Here is a 24,359-nt window from a genome sequence, read left to right as displayed (position 1 = left end):
GACAAAAAGGCGATGGAGGCCCCGTCACCCCCCGCCCCTCCCGCTCCGCTCCGCCCCGGCCCGGCAGCAGCCAGCACTCCCGCTCCGCAGCGGGAGGCCACGGGCACTGGGGCGATGCCGCCCCGGCGACAACGGGTCCCCTCGGGCCCCGCTCCCGGCCCCTCCCCTGCGCGAGCGGGCACCTCCGGGGCTGGCGGGGAGGGCCCCAGGGGCGGGGCGGGGCGAGGGACACGCCCCCTGCCCGCCGTGCCGCCGGCCCCGCCTTCTGCCCCGAGGCGGGGGACGCGCGCCGCCGCCGCCAGCCAACCGGCGGTCTCCGCGCGCCCGAGGGCAGGGGCAGAGCGTGGCCGCGCGTGGCAGGGCGGAGGCCGCGGCCCCTCCTCTTAGGCTGTAGTCGCCGCCCCCCGCCGCGCTCCCTCTGCTGGCGGGGCAGTGGAACGGCGGCCAGGACGATCCCCTCTGGTGGGGGTTCTCTGGGTTCCAAGGCCTCGGCCCGGCCCAGGCACCCCTGTGGGCCTTCTAGAACCATGAAGCCGTGCACTCCCCGGGCCTCGGCTTTCACACTGAGGTGAAATAAATCTGCGGCGACACACGAGGCAGCCGTTGACACCCCCCGCTCTGGACCCTGACACCGTGTGGTGCCGAGGCAGCCTGTACTTGCCGTCTAATGGGCACATACACGCCAGGCGTCGCCAGCCTTGTTATGCAGCACCTGACTGATGACCTCTGTCTTCCAAAGAAAGTATAATTTTCCGAATTAATAGACTGTGCGACACTCAGATGTGTCTCCAACTGATCAAACTGATTTAAGGGTACACAAGGTCATTGCTGAGGCGTGGCGGTGTGAGTTTGATGTGGTAATAAACCTTATAGTGCTTTCTTTGCCTAATTCTGTAAGGAAATGTGGTCTACATGCTGTGTGCTTCACCTACCAGTTCTGATCCTGGCTGACTTTAAACGATTTAGCTGACTTTAACTGAATTTGACCTAAGGACAGGGTTTTAAAAATTACTAATTCTTCCAGCTGGGCAAAAATTATTAGCACGTTCCCAGGAAGGAAAACTCATGTTTTTGAGGTCAGCGGGAGGGTGAAGCCACACACATGCACATGATTCAGCTATGTTACACACATAGAGCTGCCTGAGGGTAATTGTGTCTGAAGCTGTCCTGGGTTCAGCAGCAGCAGTCAGTTTTTCCTCCTTCTTAGTAGCTGTTGCAGCACTGTGTTTTTGACTTTTGGCCTGGGAACAGAGCTGATAACACCGATGTTTAGACTGACCAAGGACTTTGTGAGTCTCATGCTCTGCCAGGGAGGAGGAGGAGAAGCCAGGAGGAAGCAGGGACAGGACACCTGACCCAAACTAGCCAAAGAGGTATTCCATACCACAGCACGTCATGCCCAGGATGTAGAACTGAGAGTTCCCAGAAGGGCTGGATCACTGCAGGGTGGGGGCGAGGTACCGGTTGGTGAGCGGTTGTATTCTCTTCCTTGTTATTTCCTTTATCATTATTACTATTAGTGGTAGCAGTAGTGATTTGTGTTATACCTTAGTTATTAAACTGTTCTTATCTCAACCCGTGGGAGCTGCATTCTTTCGATTCTCCTCCCCGTCCCTCCAGGAGTGGGGGGAAGAAAGGTGGGGGGGGAAGTGGACTTCGTGGTTCTGATTTACGGCCTGGGCTTAAACCATGACAGAAGCTTAGGGTGTCCCTGGGGGATGAGTGGACAGATCATATGTGCGCCTCCTGAACACAGGAACTAAACTAAAATGTGCCACCACAATAGCCCTAAAATAGATATTCCCCATCTGCTTACTGCACAGTTTGTGAAAATCTTCTGCAGAATCTCAAACTCAACGTATTCCACAGGCTATTACTGTACGAGGCTGAACTTGGGGGTGATGCTATAGCCAGTTTCTAGTCTGACCCTGGGCACTACCAACAGTGATGAAAGTCTGAATGTACCAGAAAGGGACAGATACACATACTGCTTGACAAAGTCCTCCAGTTATTTTCCAGTATTTTCTCCATTCCCAAAGGGCAGAAAGGATGGGCGAGCACTACATAACCTTGAAAACAGAAAAATACAAAGAAATGATACAGTAGATACTTAAGGGGCAATAGTCTCTCACAAAGACGAGCTAATTTGCTAACATGACAAATATAAATTGCTAGCATGACAAATATAAATTGTTCTGTATTTTACTTATAAAATTTATACTTGTGATTATTTTGTACCCTATTACTGCTGTTGTACCATACTGTCAAAAAGAAAAATCAGTTCTTTTTGCTTTGGGTTCGTTGCTTTCATAGAATCATAGTATAGTTAGGGTTGGAAAGGACCTTAAGATCATCTAGTTCCAACCCCCCTGCCATGGGCAGGGACACCTCACACTAAACCATGGCACCCAAGGCCTCATCCAACCTGGCCTTGAACACCGCCAAGGATGGAGCATTCACAACCTCCCTGGGCAACCCATTCCAGTGCCTCACCACCCTCACAGTAAAGAATTTCTTCCTTATATCCAATCTAAACTTCCTCTGTTTAAGTTTTAACCCGTTACCCCTTGTCCTGTCATTGTCACCTGCTACATTTAAAATATCATATTAGCAATTTTACATCCACTACAGCTCCATAAACAGTCTTTCTACAAAGTGAATGCTGTATTTGCTTCCACCTGGCTTAGTGATCTTCTGAGATAACTAGGTGACAAGAAGGGCATTTCAGGTTTATAGGACATTTCTTCTTTTCAACAGCATTGCTTCATTTTGGTAGTACTTAATATTTAATGCATTGTGTGAAAAATACTACATCAGAAGAGAGCTTTCTGAATTAATCAGATCTTTCATACTGCATATACTCTATATTTGAGTCAAATGATTTGTTTTTATATATTCATTATTCAGAGTACTTTTATTTGGAACATTTCAGAAATGTTCTTCGCAATCTTATCAGTAAGAAAAATTCATGGAATATGGTGGTTGTCAGAATGAAAGACTTCACTCTTTTAACTAGGAAGTTTAGCTGAATGATTGGAATAAAGGTATAGAAATAGCAGTGGCTCTATGCAGTCTTGTGATGTAAAGGATAGTAATATGCACACTGAAGACACTCTACAGATTGACAAGACATCTGTTGTCTTTTAAGAATACAGCAGCAATGATAGTATGAACATCTCATTGTACTTAGTACATCACGTATTTGCCAGATCAGAAACTTTATGTCATAATGAACAAATTCATAGTCTATTAAAGTCTTGAAGACTCTGTATTAGATAAAATTATCTTTCCCCTAGCCCCAACGCATATGTATATAAATAAACCAATAAAATCTCCGTATCTGACTCATACGGTTCTGACTCATCTTTATAATGAGGGTCTGAGTAATTTTTTTAAAACCTGCTTAGCCAAATGAGTACAAAATTCCTTCGCAGAGATGATTCATTCACTGTTCAGAAGGTATATGAAAGTAGCCATTAGGGGGTGATGTTCCTAAAACAAAGCTACCCCAAATGAATAAAATAGTTCCTATGTTTGTTTTTTCTTCTATTTTCATCCTGGTACATGAGTTTTATCTTCAGTATAGTCATTTGAGTCATCCTCATCTATGTCACTGTAAGAACAAAACTTGGCTTTCTACAACTTAATGTCACCAGAAGCAAAAAGAAAGCTCATATTGGGAAAACGAAATTAATAGACGCTATTTTGCATAAAGTCTGCACTAAGTTAAAAGCTAAACCAGGAAGGAAGTTACCACCACTATGCTAGATGGGAGTGCTTCAGTGACATGTGCTTGCTTTTGGGAAAATCAGAACTCTTCAGATTAGTCCTAGGAATAATTACCATGTTCATTTTATGTTTACCTGAATTTTTTAAAATCCATGAAGGTGAGTGAACAGCTTTTAAAATAGCCTTTTCTTTTTTTGAAACTCTGATTGCAATTGAAAAGTTGGTACATGCTTTCCTAAAAGCTACCGTCAGAATGCTGTGCTCATAGGCAAAGCATGTAGATTGTTTTTTGTTAGATTTTTAACCAAGAGCATTAGTTATTTGTGGCAATTTGAAAGGAGTTTGTAATTCATTTATCTACACTGCAAAATTCTTGGTAACTAGTTCCATGCAACTGTGCTTTTACTATCTTCCTCATGAAGAGAGTAGTTAAAGCATGTATGTTCTTTAATAGCAGGCACTCATGTCTTAAAAAATAACTGTTTTTTAAGTTCCTACACTTAAATGCCTATAATACATTGTACAATTTCTGTCTGGCATGAGGTGTTGTCTGTGAAAGAGGCATGCGGTGCTGACCTGACAAAAAGTAGAGTGGCATAAATGTAACTGAGTGAAGCAAATCGTGTAACATAAATGCCAGGTACATCTTGGTGATCCTAAAGGTCAACCCTGGATTTAGGATGAATGCAAAATACATGTGTATAAGCTTTACATTCACCGCTTTCTTAAAAATCCATAAATAAATTAATATTAAAATAGTTCTGTCACATCCATTCCCAATTAAGTTTTTGAAAACATAAATGTTTTAATAAAAAGCATTCCTTTGACAAATGGCATGTGTTCCCAGGCATTGTGCAATTAATTATTTATGAAGCATAATATTCTGGGGGGGGAAAAAAAAAGTCCAGATTGGGTTATTTATATTTACATTTATATCTCTATTAACCACAAAGGATAAACATGACAGTAACTAGAATATTTTAATAGATTTTTATAGTTTATAAATGAATAAACTTGATAAGCTGTCAGAAGTTTCGAATATAAAATTGATGAATCAGTTTCAGATATTGAAATAATTAATGTTCTATCTCCACACAGAAGTAATCAAAAGTATTTGCTAACACAAACCATGCAATTAAACAATGACATGATTATTACCAGAAGAAAACATTGATCCTACTGTCAAACATCAAAGAATTATTGAGATTTTCCATGATTGCTTTCCGAGATTGCTCTTATTGGAGATCTGTTATGCTGCAATAGCATGATTGCTGCAATTATGATATCTGCATATGATCTTAATCACAGAGTGTCTAAATTACGATTGTGAAGTATATGAGCAGAATACAGCACAGAATTATGTTTGGAAAATTAGAATCATTGTCATATTTTGAATGTCCTAAAAGCTGTATGTCTGTATAGCAGATGGTATAACAACGTCCGAATTACGTGAGAAGGTAAATATATTGAGCTATTCATTTTGAAAATTCCAAGGAACTTGGGTCTCTGGTTCATTGAAAACCTTCTGTTGAAAACTGGTTTTATGTCAGATTTTGTGGCAAACACAAAATGTGCAGAAGTTGCTGTAGGTGTTTCAAATTGCTGTTTATCCCATGAGGCTTCACCACACAGAGCTGTTGTTGGACATCTTTGAGATGTGAAACATAGTCACTGTATCTTCCTCTGTGAAGGGTTCTTAAATGAGCTTCAGAGACCTCCTAATTCCACAGGCTTTTCCAGGATCACATTAACGATGTGCATACTTCAGGTTTTTAATATAACCTGTGAAATTGCAGGCAAGCAAAGTATACAGATAGAACTGAAACTTGGAGGTTTTATCCCAGGGGATGCTCCAGCATTTATTTTCATTCTGCAGAGGGAATAAGAATGGAAATCTCTCATGAAAAAGAAATGTAGGGAGAAATCGATTTACAAAAATAATAAACTTCTAAAAATTTATCAAAAGAATACAGTTCAGCATTGCCAAAAGTGAAATGTTTCCTTTATATTTGTAATGCAACCCACTTGTTTGGACACAAGGTATTGAACCTTTAAACTAGATTGCTTTAGAGCAGGAGGTTGTAGTTTTGGAGTGTGGTGCTCTCAATTCCAGTCCTGTCCTTCGGGTCCAGCTACTTGATGAAGTGTATCTCTTTAAATCTATCAGTTGTGTGTTCCCCAACTTGTACTGTAGGCCTTGTATCTCTACAATATTATGTGATGACAATAATTTCCATGAAGAGGTGATAAAAATGACAATTTCATATACTGCTGAATTGGTTCAAAACAGAATATCATAGATCGAATAAAAAAAAAAAAAGTCAAGCCAAAATGAAATATTTATGATCTTCATTTTAATGGGAAGCAAGTTTTTTACAAATTCATATCTTCCCTGTGAATAATTTCCTTTCAATGGAACTGGATTTTCTGTGGAAGAACACCCTGTAAAATGAGGCTTACTAAAAGAATTTCATAATCACAGTACTTCTTAATATTAGGCATGCGGGTTAGAGATCTTTGAATACAAACCCGTTTCCTAGAGATACTTTGCATGGTTTCATCTCACTTACCCTCTTAACTCTTCTGGTTGTCTGCATTCAGATTTCACAAGACCCCTTCCACATTTCTAGTAATGTTTACATGGGAGGGTGCTCTCCAGTCCTGAAGTAAGGAGCAAGCCTCTTGTGGGTACAGCAATCTGTCTGCCATGTGATCCTCTGGGAAAGTCTACTCTTTCGGCCCAGGTTACAGTCTTTATCAATAATATATATCACTTCTTAGAAAGTCCATAATCTTGTGAGTTGGAAGAACATAAATGCAGATGCTGGGTTGCAATTTGGTTAAATTTCTCAGTAGAGTTCTTTCAAGAGGATCAGGAGGTAAGGACCCTCCCTAACAGGACAGCAATCAAACTTTTCTCACCCAGATAACATGGATTTACTTTATCTATAACACAGCTCACAGGCAGTTCTGGAGCCTGGTTAGGTGTGGTATGAAGTCCAAAATGGACTTCATAGTGCTGAAGATAGACTGCTGTCACAGCACAGCGTGTGGATTCCCAAGTCTGCTTACAGATTCCTTGGTGAAGGGGTATGATAGTGAATTACCATTAGCTGACCTTGAAAGCTGCAGCAGTACCTTTAAATTGATGCACGCACACCTTGCTGTGAGAGCAGAGTAAGCATTCAGTTCCTGCTCCTGACTCACCTCCAGAGAGAAGCTCTACACAAAATGCCTCCTTCAGCTGGAAGAATTTGACCTCAGGAGCCTGCTCCACTTCAGGTTGCATTGGTCAGATCATAAGCGTTTAGAGAAAATGTTGTGTCTTGCCTCAGAGAAAGATCAAGCCCTAAATTTTGCCTGATGGTTTTCCTTTTTTTATTAAAATGAATTCTTCTTTTGCCTGCATAGGATGTGTATTTTGCATTTCAATTTATTATGTTTTATATGGAGTTTATGACTCTCTGATGTAGTGTTAGTGAAGATAATTGATTTTGGCATTGGATTTGGGATTTCATTTCTGCATCCTGTCTGAAATCCTTCACTGAATGGTTTCTGAGGTCATCCTGCTGCTATGTGAGTACAGGTGGTCTGTTGAAGCTGTCAGATTGCAGCTCAGCACTGCAGCAAACAAAGGCTGTGTTTTTCTCTGTATACATGAGGATTTAGGAGCATACTCATCCAATTACTCATAATGGGAGTTAGACGGAAAATTTTCTCTTCATAGAGATGCAAGCATACTACTAGAAGTGGAAGTTCAGCTACAAAACTGTAGATTAGTGCTGCACCAACTCCAGGATGTGGTTATTTCTATTCATAAACACGTCATCCATGTTGGGGTCCCAGAAGTTTTTGTTCTTAGAGTTTTTTCATACTGAAAAAAACAGTTCAACATTAACTCAAGTAAAAATGGAAGATTTTTACAATAAAGCCCTACTTTAATGTGGAAGAGAGCTAGAATAACACTCATTAATAATTAATTCTATGTGGTTTTTTTGCTACTTAACCAAAACTGCATTAATGTACTCTTAGCTACAGTAATTTGATACTGAAATTTGACTATGACTACAAAACCAATGTCCTAATTAAGATTCGTATTTGTTGACTGAATATAAGAGAACATGAAGGATGTGGTTGGAGGATTCAGCAGCATTTCTGTGTATTTTCACTGTGTGGTTTCAATATCACTGGAAAGAAAGATTTTGTTCTGATAGCTATTTTACAACATAATAGCACTGGTGCATTGCAGCTGCACAGTTCCAGGGCTAAGTCCCGCCTCCAAACATGAGTGCTTTCATCTTCTTTTCAAGTACAATCAAATTGAGGCAGATTTGAAACAAGAATGCAACTAGATACCACCACCAATTCAAGTTAGTATTACAAGAGATTTTATACAATTCAGCAACAAAATCCAGTATCTAGGTTTTGGGACACTGTGCTTGCTTTCTCTCACTTGATGCATTCAACGTGCTGCCATTACCCTCAAAAAAGAAAGCGCATTGCATCATAAAATGGTTAAAAGGTCTGTTACATGATGCTTCCATGCACATATTTGTTCATGTGACCTATATGACCGTCTTTCTAATACAGTGCTCTTTTTTTTTTTTTCCACAGTTAACACTGTAGTTGTGTCATGCATGGACATCTGCTCATCAAATAACACCACTTTTCCACTTTGTACATTTAACAATTCTTGCAAAGCATCAATGCAACAAAGAAGAGAAAACAAGCCTATTTTACTGAAGGCCATTGTTAATAATTCAAATTTCCAAAATATTCCATGTATTTGCCAATCTTCCAGGATGGAACAGTCCCATACTAAACACAGAGAGTGTGAATCCAAGGGAGACGTGAATGTTGATCATCAAGGATCAGGGTTAGGAGCTGAAAAACGTAAGTAGGGGAAGAGAAATACTTAATTTTGCAGTAGCTAATTACAACATTAAAGACATGGTTTTATGTGGTAGTTAAAAAGAAATTTAATATGCTGCTGATTCTCTATGGTCTTTGCACATCTATGAACAATAGGGGTTTTTAGCTTGGCTTTGCATGGCTAGAAGATGCATATTTTATGTCAAATTCTCAGTGGCATTCATTCCTCGCTGTCAGTGAAACATGCCCATAGCAAAACGCTGATTTATTTTCTTGGAGGATCTTGTATAAAATCACATCCACCCAGAATATTTCTGTTGTAAATTTGACCTCTGCCATCTGGCTTTTACGAATGCTCTGATAGTCCCATCTTTACTCTTTTGAACTTGCTAAATTTTCTAAAATGTTTCATTTCTTTTTAAGGAGTTGTAGTTTCTGATCAGTTTTCACACTGAATTTGCTTTTAAATGTCACTGTGGAACTCTACATGTAGATATTATTATGCGTGCTGATATTATAACAGAATCATAAAATCATAGAATGGTTTAGGTTGGAAGGGACCTTAAAGATCATTTAGTTCCAACCCCCTGCCATGGGCAGGGACACCTCACACTAGACCTTATATGAAGATAGGTTGTGAGCAAGTATCTGAAGAACTAATTCAAAGATAGTAACTATTCTTATGTCAGCTATACAAGAAATAACCATTTTTGTGCTTGCAGTCTACAATAGGCCACAACTGTGTAGTATCAGAAATGGCCTTGCATGTTTCAAAGAAGGCAGCACTGAATAAGGTCTGGCACAGCAATCCAGGGAAGAGTTCAGCAACAACCACATTCTTTTCAGTAGCAGCATATTCCTTCTGTGCCGTATACAGATACTTGCAAAGTATATGGAAACTTCTGGGGAAGAGAATGCCTCTGAATTTTTCTGTCTTAACATTGTTGGTCACAGGCCAAGTCCTGAATATAAGAAATGCAGTTCATTTTCTTATTACAAAATAGCTGTCTTAGCAAGTATGGAGAACTGCAAAACAAAATGTGTGGATAAACTCTGTTCTCAGTCATACCTACATGACTCACGACTTCTGACAATGTCTCACCTACCTATGCTTCTTGTTAACATTCTGCAAGTCTCACAGCTTGCGTCAAATGAAACAAGGACCTTCTGCAACTGGTAGCAGATAGACCTGATATACACTTCAAATCTTCATCATCATATGGCTTCTACTTGGTTTTTATTTTTTTCATAGCCTGATTTTTGTCTGTTACCTGTGACAACCACACAAAAATGAAAAGCTCAGAAGCTGGTAGTAAAGCAAAAAAGGGGCTATAATTTGTAGGGGAAACAGACTTTGTATAGCAAATCAATACTTTTCAGATCTGTTCAGAATAACTTTACATGGTATTCTTTTGTCCATTTTATCAAAGTCAGTAATGTAAAAGCCTACCGTATGTTTTGCAGATGAGATGGAAAACTCAATTTATTGTTCTTTCTGAGAGTTGTCTCTTTGTCTACCACATGCTACATAACAGTTTTAATTTTTATTTCCAAAAGCAAAAGGCTCGCTTGAAGTGAAAACAGAAGATGTTATTTATTTGTATAAATATTTTAATTTCACTATGGTTTCTGAGAAAGAAGTAGAGCATAATAGTTACTACCTTCTGGAAATCCACATTAACAATTCTACAGTCGGAGGAGGAAATGTAGCCGAAGAATACCTAAATCATTCCTGTCTGGTGGCAATGATGGAAGACCAAAATGACTGTATAAATATTTCAATGCAACTGAAGACTTATGCGGAATGTAAGTTACAAAGGAGAGTCACAAGAGAAATCAAACCAGAAACAATACCACTCTTGCAAAAAATCTGCAGTAGGTAGTTCTCTGCTTTCAGCAACTGTTTGAAAGTATTTAGGTATTTCACAAGAAGATAATACAGTTTTGATCATCCGTTAGTAAAAGATCATCTTTTGTAGCCAACTGAAGGTTTCTATAGTGATTTAAAGCAGGTTTAGCTGTGGTTTTTTGTTGTGGGGTTTTTTCCCCCCTTGAAGCAGCACGGCAAAGGAAGTGTCTGCACAGTTTTTTGCTTAGCGGTGACAGACTCACAAATTGCACGTATCACAAAACCTGGAATTACATTTTCTCCTCACCTCTCCCTGATAATGGCATAACCCTGTTGTCCTGGAGGTAAATGGAAAAATTCCTATTAACTTCCGTTGCAGTAGAACCAGTAGATGGTTTTAACTTTTCTTACCATTGTACTGCAACATCCTCCCGTAGTATACTTAGTAAGGCCTTACTATAGCACACTTAAAAGAGAAACCTTCAGCTGAACTAGACTTACTTTTCCCGGAGGACAGCCTGTCAGCTTTTTAAATTTCTCTTTATGCTGCAGGAGTTTTTTGGCAGGTTCTCTGACTGTGGCTTCCAGCCTGTCTATATGCAACACTTGCCACCTGGGAACTGATGAATTACTACATTCATTTTGGTTTGTATGGCAAATGCATTTTATACTGTACTTTTGGTGGAAAAAAATACACATTTTGGAGTTGACTAAACCTGCGTTAAATAAAAACAGGTAAGATCTTAGAAAAGAGAGGGCAGCTTAGTTGCTTTTTAAAAAGATATGTAGGTGTAGCTACAAGAGGAGTATAGTTTGTAACTTGCCTGTCTAACTTGTGTTAAAACTATAAGCTAACCACCCTTTGCTAATAGTGTTTTTTCTGGGAAGTGGTTATCTCAAATTAACAATAAAAATTAACAACACATCTCTTTTCTATTTACTTTAAAACAAAGCTAAAGAGGTGCTCATGGCTTTTGCTAAGCAAGGCTGACATTCAAGTCATTACAAGTCACTGCAAGATAGGGTAGAGTACTGTCTTGGAAGGAGCCTGGAGAACAATATAAAAGATATTTTTAGTTCTGAATTAGGAGAGATGAGCTTTGCTTGCCTCCAAGTGCCACGGGGTTATTGGCAGTTACCTCATGACTTCTCAATGGAGAAGATACAGAGGGAAAGTTGATGTAGGTCTAATTATGCTATTCTAAGTCAAGGAAAGGAAAACAGCGGTTTGGCTATAGTCTGTAATTTGATTGTATATGAGTCATAGTAATATAGTTGGTTTTTTCTAATAGTTATTTGACAGTGCAAAGGTATGCATTAACATGCAGCTGCCAAAGAAGTTTGAAAGGTCTTTTGAATCACGAGGGAGGAAAGTTCCCCACATCCTTTCTCTGTGGTATATAGTCCTGGTTTGCTCTAGTTACTGAGCTAATTACCTATGGAATGTGAGTGCATTCTGCAGCAGCTGTTGTCCAAAAGAGCAGCCTAGCTCCTACATCCAGTCCCATGCTGATTTTCCCTTAAGGCAGCCCTAGTTAAAAAACTTTCCAGAGAGGTCCTGTTAGTGGCATTTCCTCACTCCCTGATAAGAAAATTTCCATATGGAGAATCTTACTTTCTCTCATATATGAAGAGGGACCAGGAAGTTGCGAATGCCAGTGAAGGCCAGTGTTGGACAGTGGACCAGTTCCTTCTTTGCTCCATCCAAACACAAATCGGATATGTATTACCCTTGATCTACCTTAAATATAAATGTTGATCTTTGAAGCATTTTTTTTTTTTGCTGGCTGAGTTGCATATAATAGTTTATACAAATAGGAAAGGTTTTCATTGACTTAGCTACCTATAATTAGTTTAGACATGGGGAGATAGATAGATGTGAAAATTAAGCTAAATTCCAGATGGAAACTTAATGTCAAACAACAAAGAAGGCAGAAAAAAAAAAAAAAGGCATAATTTTATCTTTTTAAAGCTTTACTTGTGCAGATAGGCATGGTCCAAAACCCTACCAAGAATGAATGATCTGCTTTTTTTTGCCAGTGATTTGCTGCTTCAATTTGTCTCTTTTACATTTTATGGACAGATCCAATGTGCATGATGAAGATCATTTGGCTCACCATGATTGTAGTAGCTCTTGTGTTTACTGTTTCAATTGTCATCTACAAAATAGTCCAAGAAAATGAACAAAACTGTAAGTAACAAAAAGTTAATCTGCATGAATTTAAATATGTATGCAATGAAAATGTGTTAATTTACAATAACAAAATGTTGATTACTAATGAGCCTTAGACACCAATATTTGAATTGCAATATAGTAAAAGCTTCTTATAGGGGGACTGAAATACTCAGATGATTGATACTATCACCTCCCACCTCTGAACTGTGGATCCAAACTCAAGCTTATTGATGGTGAATAAAATATAGGGTTTTGACAGACACTTGGTGGCCTCTGATCCTTAATAATATGAACTGGTTTCAGCCTGATTCCAGTAGGTAAAACAATTACAGTTGAATCTTGTTGAAGGTCTTAAGCAGAAATGCCAATGGCAAATATAAGCAGATGGAAATACCCTTTCCTTCCTGAAGATGATTCATCTAGGTCACGGCCAAGAAAAATTAGGTGTGAGGTGATATGCACTCCATTGTCTGTCCTAAAAACTGGTTGTCTAAATTCAGCAGTGGTGTAATCCCATACAGGTGAACCAAACTCTGCCCTCTTAAACCCAGAGCTGAATTAAGCCCAGATAGCATTTCTTATCTTTGCTGTTATTTCAGCAAAGAAATTATTGTGCTGTGATTTCTGAATCAGCCGTATTGACTATTCCAAGTGATTAAAACTTTCCTGCAAAAGAACTTGTCATTAGTTCAGAGACTGAAGCAACTGTTTCATTCTGTAATGTTTTCAACAGCCACGACAGGCTCTACCTATGCAATACGCTTGGGTTACAGGCTGAAACCAGATTTACAGTATTTCTGCTAGCAATATACATTGAAGAAAGCAAGAATAAAAGTGTTGCAGTACTCTGAACATGAGACTTCAGAGAAATCCAAGGAAAGTCTTCTGCACAAAACCAGCACAGAAAATGGAAGGCTTGTCAGCTGCTGGTCTTTGGTTTTCATCCAAAGTCAGAGATAGGTGGCACAGAGAGCACGCTTCCTTTCGTCAGTGTGAAAAGAATGTTATTTAACCTGGTACCTGAGATAACAGCTCTTTGATGCTCTTCATAGCACTTTCCTGAGACTTTCTGGGCTCCGTCAGCCCTGAGTGCACAGAATGCCTCTAGACAACCAGCATTTAGTTGCTATTACCAGGCAGATGTCCATTCCCCTTGTAGTCCAGAGCTGCTGAACGGAGACCTTGGTTGCAGTGGTAATAACAAAATGATAAGCCATATCCAGTCCCCTGATCATCCTCCCTGTAGCGACAGGCAGTTTTGTAATGAAAGAGCAATAGGAGCATAGATTTAATCATAACAGAAGGAAGAAGAGTGCACCCCCACAAAATGTTTCTATGATTATTTTAGCATAATGTAAATATTTTATGCATATATTTTAAAGGAATAAGCAAAACAGTTGCTTAAAATGGCAGATCTGTGAGCCCCCCTTCTACTCACCCCTTCAAATTGTGAAAGAAATGCCTTACCAGGCTATCTTGGTTAAAATACATCATCTTTTACTTATTGCTAGAGCCAAATTCTGAGATCTCTTTTATGTATATAAATTCCCATAAAGCATAAATTAGGTCTCTATAAGTGGGCTATTAAATGATCCAATTTAAAGGACTTTTATTTGTAATTTGAAAGCTACCTGTAAGTGTCATGAATATGATTTTCTGTTCTTTGAGTCATAACATCCTATTTTAAATGCAGAACTATTAGTAATGATGATTAATGATTTACTGCCTTTATTCTTAAAACATCAGTTTTCTATTAAATGCCGGTTTTTCAGAATCATCATGGAGACAAGCAGGGAGGAAAGATGCCCTTTTGAGGCTTCTAATCACTGACTTGCTTCTAGAATACATTTTCTGCTGATAGAAGAATAATGTGGTTTTATTGGTTAAATTTATCATATATAACATTATAAGCAACGTCAAATTGTTACCGATAAAAAACCAAGCAGATTTAAGGGTTGTATTCCTTTTATGTATGTTTTGATGCCACATTTAATTGCAAGTCTACACACTGTTTTTTTCAGTGGTGTCCAAAGAACACAGCAGAATATTACTATGTGACTAAAACAGCTGCTAAGATTTTTTCTGGTTATAATTTGATTAGCATTTTTCCTCTTTTCCAAGCACCACTGAAAGATGTTAAGAAATATGCAAGGTCTTTAGGCCTTGCAAGACGTTCTGTGGGGCAGGCTCTGAGACTCTCTGAAACACTGCTTCCATGAGGGCATAAAATATCCAAATAAACTTGGTGGAGGTTACAACTAGTCAATGACAAAAGAGCTAAATTAGAAGCAGTTTTTTTGCTTTTTCTCTTCCACTCGTCTTACAACCATTTCCAGAGCTTCCTTTACATTAATTGTTACAGTGCATGCTTTGGGTTTCAGTGCGCTAGATCTCCAGTGGCTATTCATAAAAAAATCATGACCTAAATAATGCTAATTTAATGAATTTCTTAAAGTTGAAGTGTTCCAGTGTTCTCAAAAGAAAAAGATAAACATCAGTTCTGTAGAACTGGAGTGAATATGTCATCAGAAGCTTGCTGAGCCCTGAACTGCTGCCATGGTAGAACAGGGTTAACCATAACTTGGTACTGAGGAGCAATCAGAGCTGCTCAACTCAGCTCTATCTCTCTGAGTGCTATAGAGCTTGCTCTCAAACCATGCTTCCTAAGATAAGCACCCCACACTTAAAAGGAATCAGTCAGCTTCCTAGGATGCCAGTGCTCTCCATCCTTACCGTTCCACTATCAACAGTGTGAGTCCGAATTTGTGCTGGAACATGTACATTTTTATAAACTTCCAAAATTTCTCCAAGGTACCCAGTACCATTTGGGAAAGAATAATTTGAAAGGGGCAAACCTGAATGGGATTTCCAGAAAATTTCATTCAGAATAATATAAACCATCTGGCCCTTGCTTTTCCTAATCACCTTATTTCAAAACCTTCCTGCTTCTTCATGGAAGGTGTTCAACTGTTTAAGAATAAGGGCTTTACTAGCTTTCCTTCCAATCAGAGCTGAATGTAATTCTATAGCTAACACATTTTGTTTAAAACAGATTGTAAACAGAGAGTAACAGCATCAGTTTCTACTATTCTAAGAAGAAATGGTTCCAGACATGCAAGAAGAACCATACCTGCTACTAGAATTCATCCTTTTCCTGGTAAGTGATATAAAAGTATAATAAAACCCTAACAAATCTTGAGGCATAAGAAGGTCAAGAAAGACCTTTTAAGTCTTTCCTACAAAGGAATGCTTCAGGTTGTTTCAGAGTAACCTTGATCCTACACAAAAGATAAAGAAATAATTCCAACAATAAAACTGTAAAAAGACTTACGTATATCATGTGGGAATGCTTCTCCCAGTCTTGAATGTGTTGCATTAATGACTTTTGGGTTTTTACTGCCTTTTAATTATACGTCCTGTTGTGTGCCACCTTTGAGGTTTGGCAGCTGAGTGCTTTGTGTTTGTATGAGAAGTATAGACACGTATATGTATGTGTGTGCTGTGGATTTATGACTCTTGATAAAATATACTGCCAAAAGATGGAACGGATGGCTGTGGGAGGACTCAGGGAGTGGCTCTGCTGGCACTATGTAGCCTATTTCTAGGTAAAATTTCCCCCAGACTACAATTTTCTAGTTTCAGATAGAAATTAAAATGTGGTCTTCTAAGAATGTAGTATGTTTAGCACAGGTAAATTAAATGGCATGGCTAAACTCTAAGTTTTGGTTCCAGAAATTATGATTTGGTGGCAAGTCTCTGTGTGAGAGGAAATTAATAGCTGTAGCTCTGAGTGTTACTGATATTGCTCAGAGTCATATGCTTTAATAAATTCCATGGATTCGAGTTTCATAAAGAGAGTTCTATCTTTAAAAAGATTAACATGAACCTATAGAATTATAGCTCTGAATAGCAAACCAGCCCTACTCCAAACGAAAACAAACACCAAGCCAGCAAATGAAAACATGTTTTGAATTTGGTTAGGCTTGGGTATTTCGCTGTTTATCTTCTAAGCTCTTGAAAAGAAAGAAGAGACCCAGTAATTTCTCTCTGCAACTCAGTAACTCGTGGCATTTCAATTTCACCTAGAAAAGAGTGAATAGCTCTTTGAATTCTCGTGCGAGTACAGTTTATGCCTCTCCTCTTACAGCACTGGCTACCTCTAAGATATATTTATGAGCTCATTATTTTTATCCAGCAGGAAAAGAATTATCTTTCCAACATCTTTTGTCTCAGGTAGCTTCACTGGCACCATGTCTGTTTTATCAGCATGTTCACAATGGCATTTTTAATGTTGTATATCCAAAGGCATTTTTGATTATGAAGTTTTATGAAAATTCAAATCCAGTTTTACTAGATCTTACTGAAAAGAATAGGAATCCCTTACTACTCTGTCATTCTTACTTCTATATGCCTCTCACTGAAATTTATCCGTTTAACCCAGAGAGATGCTTAGTTGTATGAACTGCTACAATGGAATTTATTTTAATATTAAAATCTTTGCTTTCACACACCATAATTCCAGACAATCCAGTCAATTTCCCAGTTTATACCAGTATAATTTAAAGTGGAATTAAGACCATGTGAAAAGAGTTTATTCTGTTCACAGTTGCTAAATTCAAGATTTACTACTGTTATAATGGGTTATAAATAGCCATAGATGACTTCTTTGACAGCCCTTGATAATATTTTCACTATCGCTAACGCATAGCTTAGAATCGTGAAATGAAAACATTGAGACCCACTGAAGACAGTACCCTGGAAACACCATGATGAGACTAAATAACTATGTATCTGAGAGGATGTGACAATGTATCATATAGAGGAAAAGATGTATAGATCCCACAAAGGGTTATTCAAAGTTCAAGATGGCTAAGGGAAATAAAAGAAGGAAGCCTATACTTGAATGAGAATGATTTCCTAAGTAGGCTCAGGAAATTAATGTCTTAATATCACTGTAGTCCTACAAAAAGGTAATTTACAGCATGGATGCAAGTATTGTGAAACTGTTAGTGGCTCTGTGGCCATGAATCATAGCCATTAAGTCTGATGGCCAGTGGAAGGAGGAAAACTATAGTATATTCTCTAAGGTAGGATTAAAGTTTCAGCCTTCTGAATTCATGGTACTACAAAGGATTATGCACATATAGTGATGATAGGGGAGCTTGGAAGCATTGTGGTCATGAATTTGACTAAACATTGTCTGTGCTGTTAAGCCAAAAATGAATGCACTGCAATGTGGGCTGTACAGAGCATGTACAGAGCATGCCTTAGGATCTGGTTCTGTCATTGCATTTGTGTAAATCAGTCTCTTGAATTGTATGATCTGACAAAACACAGTTTCTCTTAAATGCAGCCACAAGAGAAATGAAAGAGTAGAGGGTGCTTTTTCTTCATCCCAAGAAGTAAATATTCTTTAAGCAACTGATCTGTATTTCCAAACACAGAGCATTTTCATACCAAATAGAACTTGACAGTAGTAGCACATGGAAAATAATCCAAGAAGAAAAGTCAATTCTTCGCTTCGTGTTCATGACCCAGACTCTTAGAGAGAGATTCCCACATAAGAAACTTTTCTGGCAAGAACTTCTTTGAGGAGCTTTCTAAAATTGAAGAGGCAGTAGAAGAGGTTTCAGAACAACTTAATAAATTACTATTAGCAATTATAAGGACCAGACAGTATTCCCCACAGTGTTTTAAAAGAACTCAGAAGCTGCTAAACTGTCATGCACAGTTTACTGCTTAAATCAGCCTCAGTTCCAGAGAAAGGGAAGGCAGCTATACTTACGCTATTGTTATATGTTTTCCTTAGCCCACTTTTCTTGAACCACCGTAGTACCTTTTCCACTACTAGTAAGTGATAATAGCTATTCTCAAATAGCTGTAACCTGAAAAAATGGCACAGAACTACTTGTTGGCAGCAGGCCAGCATGTATGAACTGTGAAAAAATACCCAAGAGAATTTGCACAGGAAACATCGCATAAATCAGGGTGTTTTAATACCTAGACTGAACTTGCCTAGTAGGACCTCTTCACACTGGAAGCTGAAAGTTTCATTCATATAATTCTATGGGTTATACTTAAGTTTGAATTTATATTACTAGAAGTCTGTCAATATAAACTCCCATTTAGACCTTCTTTTTCTAGCATAAGAAGGACATTCCTTGTTTATGTTTATCCTATTTTGAAAGCAGCATAAGGTACATTAGAAAAAAGGCCTGTTCCCATTCCTATGTTAGAATGGGACTGTGCAGACAGGAAATCATATTGTTATTTATTTATTCATACTGTTATTTACAGTCTGTGTGGGCAATATTAGTTCAAACACAATGCCTTATTCTATGTTGCTCAAATGGAATAGTATTCTCATTTTTAGGCTCAAGGACTCACAGTTTGGTTCATTACATTTTAGGGTACCAATACAGGATTCCTTGAATCATTTATCTGGCTCACAGTAATGCAAAGTTAATTCTGATGGATGGCAATTTTATAACTTATCCTGAAAGAAGGACATTGCAGGATCATGGTGACAACTAGGACTCAGAGAATAAAACCTCAGGGATTCTGGCCTGCGATTGTTTTCTGGACTGTTCAGAGTTTGTGACTTTCATAGAATTTGATATAAGTGGGCTTGATAGCTGTAATTTGCACATAAGAAACAATAAGACAAATTTTCTCCCAGTCATTTGAGTCCCTGTATTATTTTTTGTGCTATCGTATTAAAATAATAGTTCCTCTCCTGTAAGATTAGAGGAAATAGGCAAAATTCTGCCAGCTCTCAGATGTGTTTCTACAGCTTCAGGTTAGTTGACAAGTTAAAAACAGAAGCAAACACAGGCTCAGTAGTGTCAGGGCTGGCACCCAGTGAGTTCAGATTCACTTCTCCTTGCTTTTACAGCAGCAAATAGATGCAAAGCCAAGAAAGGAGAAATTTGTTTAATCTTGGCCAAGTGAAGCATCACTTGCTTGATTCTGATCCTTCTCAGCTCTTGACATAGATGACTAATTGTCTCTTCCTCTGCAACTTAGATGAATAATGCTGGGAAAAACAAAGCTTGTCATAATATTCAGTATTTAACGCAGATTTGTGTGTTTCTGAGATGCAACATTTCCAGAGAAAAATGTGAAGCTAATAAGGCCTTGGGGCTTTTTTTATTTTTCAGATGGGAGCATAAATTATATAGGATGCAGGTAATTTTAGGGAGCTTTTTATAGTCCCTGCAAGCTTCCTGTAGAGCACTGATGCACAAGGGGCCTCTTCTCTGCTCAGTTTGCATGAATGCAGAACAGTGCTACACACAGGCTCTGAAGCGGCTATCAGCCTACATTTCCACTCTCTCCAGGTTCATCCTGAGGGTAAAACAAGACCCACTGTTATTTTTAAAACTACACCAGTTTTATTTTAACTTTGTTTTTCATATTCTGTTGGTTTAATTACCAAGATCCAAACTCTACTTTTCAATTGCATTTATAAAGGGAGAAGCCCAAATGATAAAGTCAATGGAGAAGGGAGGTAGCTAAATATAAGTGGCACAGATCATCCTCTTGTTATAAACTCAGTAGAAACCCATTTGTAGGTTTACAGAAGTTATGGATGGTCAGAGACAGGATGGACAAGGTGGAGTTAAAATCTTATTTGTGTTCTACAGTAGTTCTTTGAAAAATGCATTGGATCAACAGCTCTGAGTTCATTTGCTCAACAATGCTATTTCTTCCTTTCTATATCTGCATCCCAGTAAGTTATCATATCAGGATCTGTGTTGCCGGCATGCTAAAGGTGTCACTCTGCCTTTCCCTGCTTCTAAGATGCATGCTGTCATCTTTGTTAGCAACTGGATGACACCCAGTAGCTCTCCCTGTATGTACAATTTAGGGTTAGGGTCGCAAAGTTAAATTGTGTTTCTGAACAGCAATCTGTGCTGCACATATGTGAAAATGTATCTGAAAGTTCACACTCTAAATTCTAGTTGTTTCTGCTTAACTGGCCACTTGTAGGGTTTTGTATTTTGGAATACTCTTATATAACCCCAAATTTGCATGCTTTTGTATTTTCAGTACCAGTAAAACTTCCAAGAGCAAATTACCTCAAGCTGCTTCCCAGAGAGACTTAGGATCACTATGGTGTAGTCCCACCATAAATTCAAAACATGGTTAGGGCTTTTGGGAGTTCCCAAAAGTCATGTGTCTGCATCTCTAGGCAATGAAATCCCACTGAAAACCTGGCTCTACCTCTTGTGCAGATAGGTCTCAGTTATTTTCAGACTTGTAGATTCAGTGTTTAACACTCTGAAGATGTATTTGCTGTTTAATAATATGTCTAAAAATTATTTTAACTTTCAATAGTGAAACCCAGCAAACAACAAATTCCACTCACTGCACAGACCACAAAGATACTGCCCATAATTCCTGAAAGAGAGCACTATCATGTGGCTGCATCGACTGTAGAAGACAAGTAAATACCTTACAACTCCAATTACTCTGTTTTTCCTTGTATTTTTAGAATTAGTAGTATGTAATATCTGCTCGTAATAACTTACTACTTCTTCTAGCCAAGTATGCTAGATGACAAACTGGAAAATGTGTTTTGTGAGAACTAGGAGGCGGGGAAACAAAATCAATTTTCTTTCTGGTACCAAGAGTCATCTATAATCTAATGTGTTAGCTTTTTAAACCTGTGTGCCTGAAGGCCCTGGTGCAAATTCTGACATTATTTTCCTGGTGTAGAATATTGTTTCCTGCACTTCAGCATTATGTTGACATTTGTTTCTGACAAGTGCAGAGGAAAGAAGTGATTTGCAAATGATCTCTCAAGGAAAACATGTTTTAAATTAATAGTTTGCTCATCAAATTCCCCAGACAAAAGACATCTATTGCTCTGTTGTTTTTATGCCAGTCAGAAGGATAGACAAGAAGTTGGTTTCATCTTGGACCTAAAACTAGCCTCCCAACTCTAAGTTTCTCCAGCCCTTTTACTCCAGTAATTGTTTCAGGAAGTCCAGATGTAACGAAACAAGTCTGAAAAGTAATGTGCAGTAAGTGATAGCGCTTCCTGGCAATGCTTGTAATGCCTAGAAACAAACAGATGCTACTTGAATAAATAATAGAGACTAACATATTAGTTGCATTGACAAGCTTAGGACTCTTTGCACAGATTATATTACTGTTAACGGGGAATTTTTAGGTTAAAAGCTAAGAAGCTCCTTCTTTACATCTGTTTAAATCAGATGGAGTTTTATTGGAAACTCAGTATCAAACTCAATGTCCGCTGTCTCTCAGTCAAACCACATCCCTGTCTGCCACCGTACCTGCCCACCTTCATTGTTTCCTTTGAGAACATTTGCCCAGGGGTTAAACCCCAGATATTTCTAAGGTTGTAATGGGATGTGTTGCTAAGGGGGTTCGCATTAGTATCCACTGCTTTCATTTATACAGTACTATGGCTGATCACTAGCATGCTTTGTTCTTCCTGGATGTTGGATTCACCAAAAGTGATCTTTTTAGAAAGAGGGAAAAAAAGTCATGTCCCATTCCCATGAAAATTTGACTTTTGTGTTCCTAGAGTTGGGAGTATCCATTGGAATCGATCTGCCAGCACTCATATTGGTTTCATTATCTTAAGTGTTATGTATTAAGGAGTAGAAAGAAAAGATGGAACAGCTTTGCAGATTCTTTAGTTGCTCTGTGAGACAAAACATGAGATCCAGGGCACCTTGGGCTGGCATTATCCATTTCCTTAATCTCTGGGTCAGTGACTGAAAGACAATTAGGTATCTTGAGAACCCCCAAACACTTCGTCCCAGTGATGAGCTGTATAGAAGCAGGCTTGCTTTCCAGGTCATAACACAGTCTTCCTGCCAGAATGACTGCCAGCAATAAGGTGAAAACTGGATGTAGTACATGGGATTAATGCCGAATACCTGAAATTGTAATATTATGTGACATTGTGAAAGATTGTCAAAAGATGTGGCTGGAGAGGCAGGAACTTAGATCTAGATCCTGCGTTTCACCATGTTAGATCTTGAATAACATTTCTCAAAGGAATAATGTCTCAAAGCCACTGTGTGAAAATAATAAAAGCACTTTCTGCTTTATTTTTGCTTCACTTCCTGCAAATAAACACTTCCCCCTCCATCTGCTAAGGTTGGATTCAACTCGTTACTACGGGTGTTCGTGGATGGCTCTGTCGCTAACACTGTAACTGACACTGCAGTTACAAGAAAACTTGCTAACTACAAGTCCTTTTGGTTACTAAGGCTGTGAGAGGAGATTGTAGTCTACTTTTCTCACAAATGTGAAGGTTGTCTGTATGAAATCTCTAGAGTGCTACTAAAGACTAGCTTGCTCAGCAGGGAGGAGCTGACTGTGTGAGAAGTACCACACACGGACAGCTTAGTACTGAGACTGAAAAACACTAAGATGATTAAATTCCCAGAACTGACAATGACAGTTACAGATTATATCAACTTGATAAAACCTGGGTTTTTTTACCCAAGAAGGAGATGGGATGTAGATAAGAAGTATGTATCAGGAGCTCCTTGATCAAAAAGCATCATGTTTGCATCACACTACCAGTTGCCTCCACGAAGCACAAGCCTTTCAGATCACAGAGACAAAAGCTTTAAACAAGGAAGGGCTGGAGACAGAGTTAGAAACCTGGGAGTGCTCCACTGCAGATAGTGCTAATATCTGCCCTTTTCTGCTGCAAATCTGACTTCAGACTGATTGGTAAGAGTTACCTCAGTGCCTGCCCTGCATCAAACAGGCAAGACAGGGACAGGCAAGCCACTTTTGAGTTATGCTTTTCTCATTTCCAGGTAGCTGAAGCTGCACTCAGAGAAAGCATTAATCACAGCACAGAGTGTTTATTTGACTTCTGTGTGAGGAGGCTCACCACACAGCAGGCGTGGCATGTCTAACAGCAGCTGTAGAGAGGAGGAAATGGAAAAGCAAGGATCATTCCTGCCACCATCATTGTTGCTACTGAGCTGGATGGAGAAGTCAGTGATGGCCTCAGAAATGGCCCTTAACCCAACACATTGATAGGTGAAAGATTTGACAATGTTGGTTTCAGCCACAGGAATATTGTAAGTTAAAAATCCAGATCAGGCAGGAGAGCAAAGTATAAGGCATATTATTTGCTTATTGCTTCAGACTGCAATAGGGAAATATTTATCTTGCTAAGAGATGGAGAGAGATCAATAATCCATCACAGATTGCTACTTTCTGCTGAATGGTTCTCTTTATGTCAGAAAAAGACATGTTTCTTTCTAAAAATATCTTGTTTATGTCTTCATATTGAAGAAAATATTGTTGATTACAGAGTGTAAGTATATTGATATACATAGGGCCACACACATGTGGCCATGTTCCTCTGTGTGTAATGTTATAGCTTACATGTGTGTGTATCTGTACATCTATCTGTGCATGTATTTGTGTTTGTGGTCACAGAGATGCATGCATGTGCTCTGTTACTTCCTGTCCATTGGTTACTATCACAGTGACAGTTAATTCAGCTAGTAAAAAATTCACCAACTTCTGGACCTGTACCTTTGCCAACGAGCAAATATTAGCAACTGTCCTGGAAAAAAGGAATGAGCCAAGTCTCTCAAGAGCTTTAAGACAGTCCTCTCTTTACATATTACAGCTGTAGACGTATTTCTTTAGTGCTGTCAAAAGGTGACATTAATTACCATGAGGCTGCTCTTAGGAAGATAGGGAGCACAAACATTTTATTCA

The 24,359-nt window shown here is 38.8% G+C and overlaps 1 protein-coding gene across 1 annotated transcript; it reads left to right on the top strand.

The window, feature by feature from the left end:
* Positions 1-3,787: 3,787 nt before the first annotated feature.
* TMEM156 (transmembrane protein 156) lies at positions 3,788-21,079 on the top strand (the record flags this gene model as incomplete). The annotated part of the gene is made up of 6 exons (XM_080627602.1): positions 3,788-3,887; positions 8,344-8,622; positions 10,150-10,407; positions 12,534-12,641; positions 15,679-15,783; positions 20,967-21,079. 6 exons carry the CDS (start codon positions 3,788-3,790, stop codon positions 21,077-21,079), a joined length of 963 nt encoding a protein of 320 aa, XP_080483728.1.
* Between the last annotated feature and the right edge of the window lie 3,280 nt (positions 21,080-24,359).

Source organism: Psittacula echo, assembly GCF_963264785.1.
Source record: "Psittacula echo genome assembly, chromosome: 1".
Lineage (NCBI taxonomy): Eukaryota > Metazoa > Chordata > Aves > Psittaciformes > Psittacidae > Psittacula > Psittacula echo.
The sequence above is the reverse complement of the archived record's forward strand: the minus strand, read 5'-3'. Positions and strand labels throughout refer to the sequence as shown.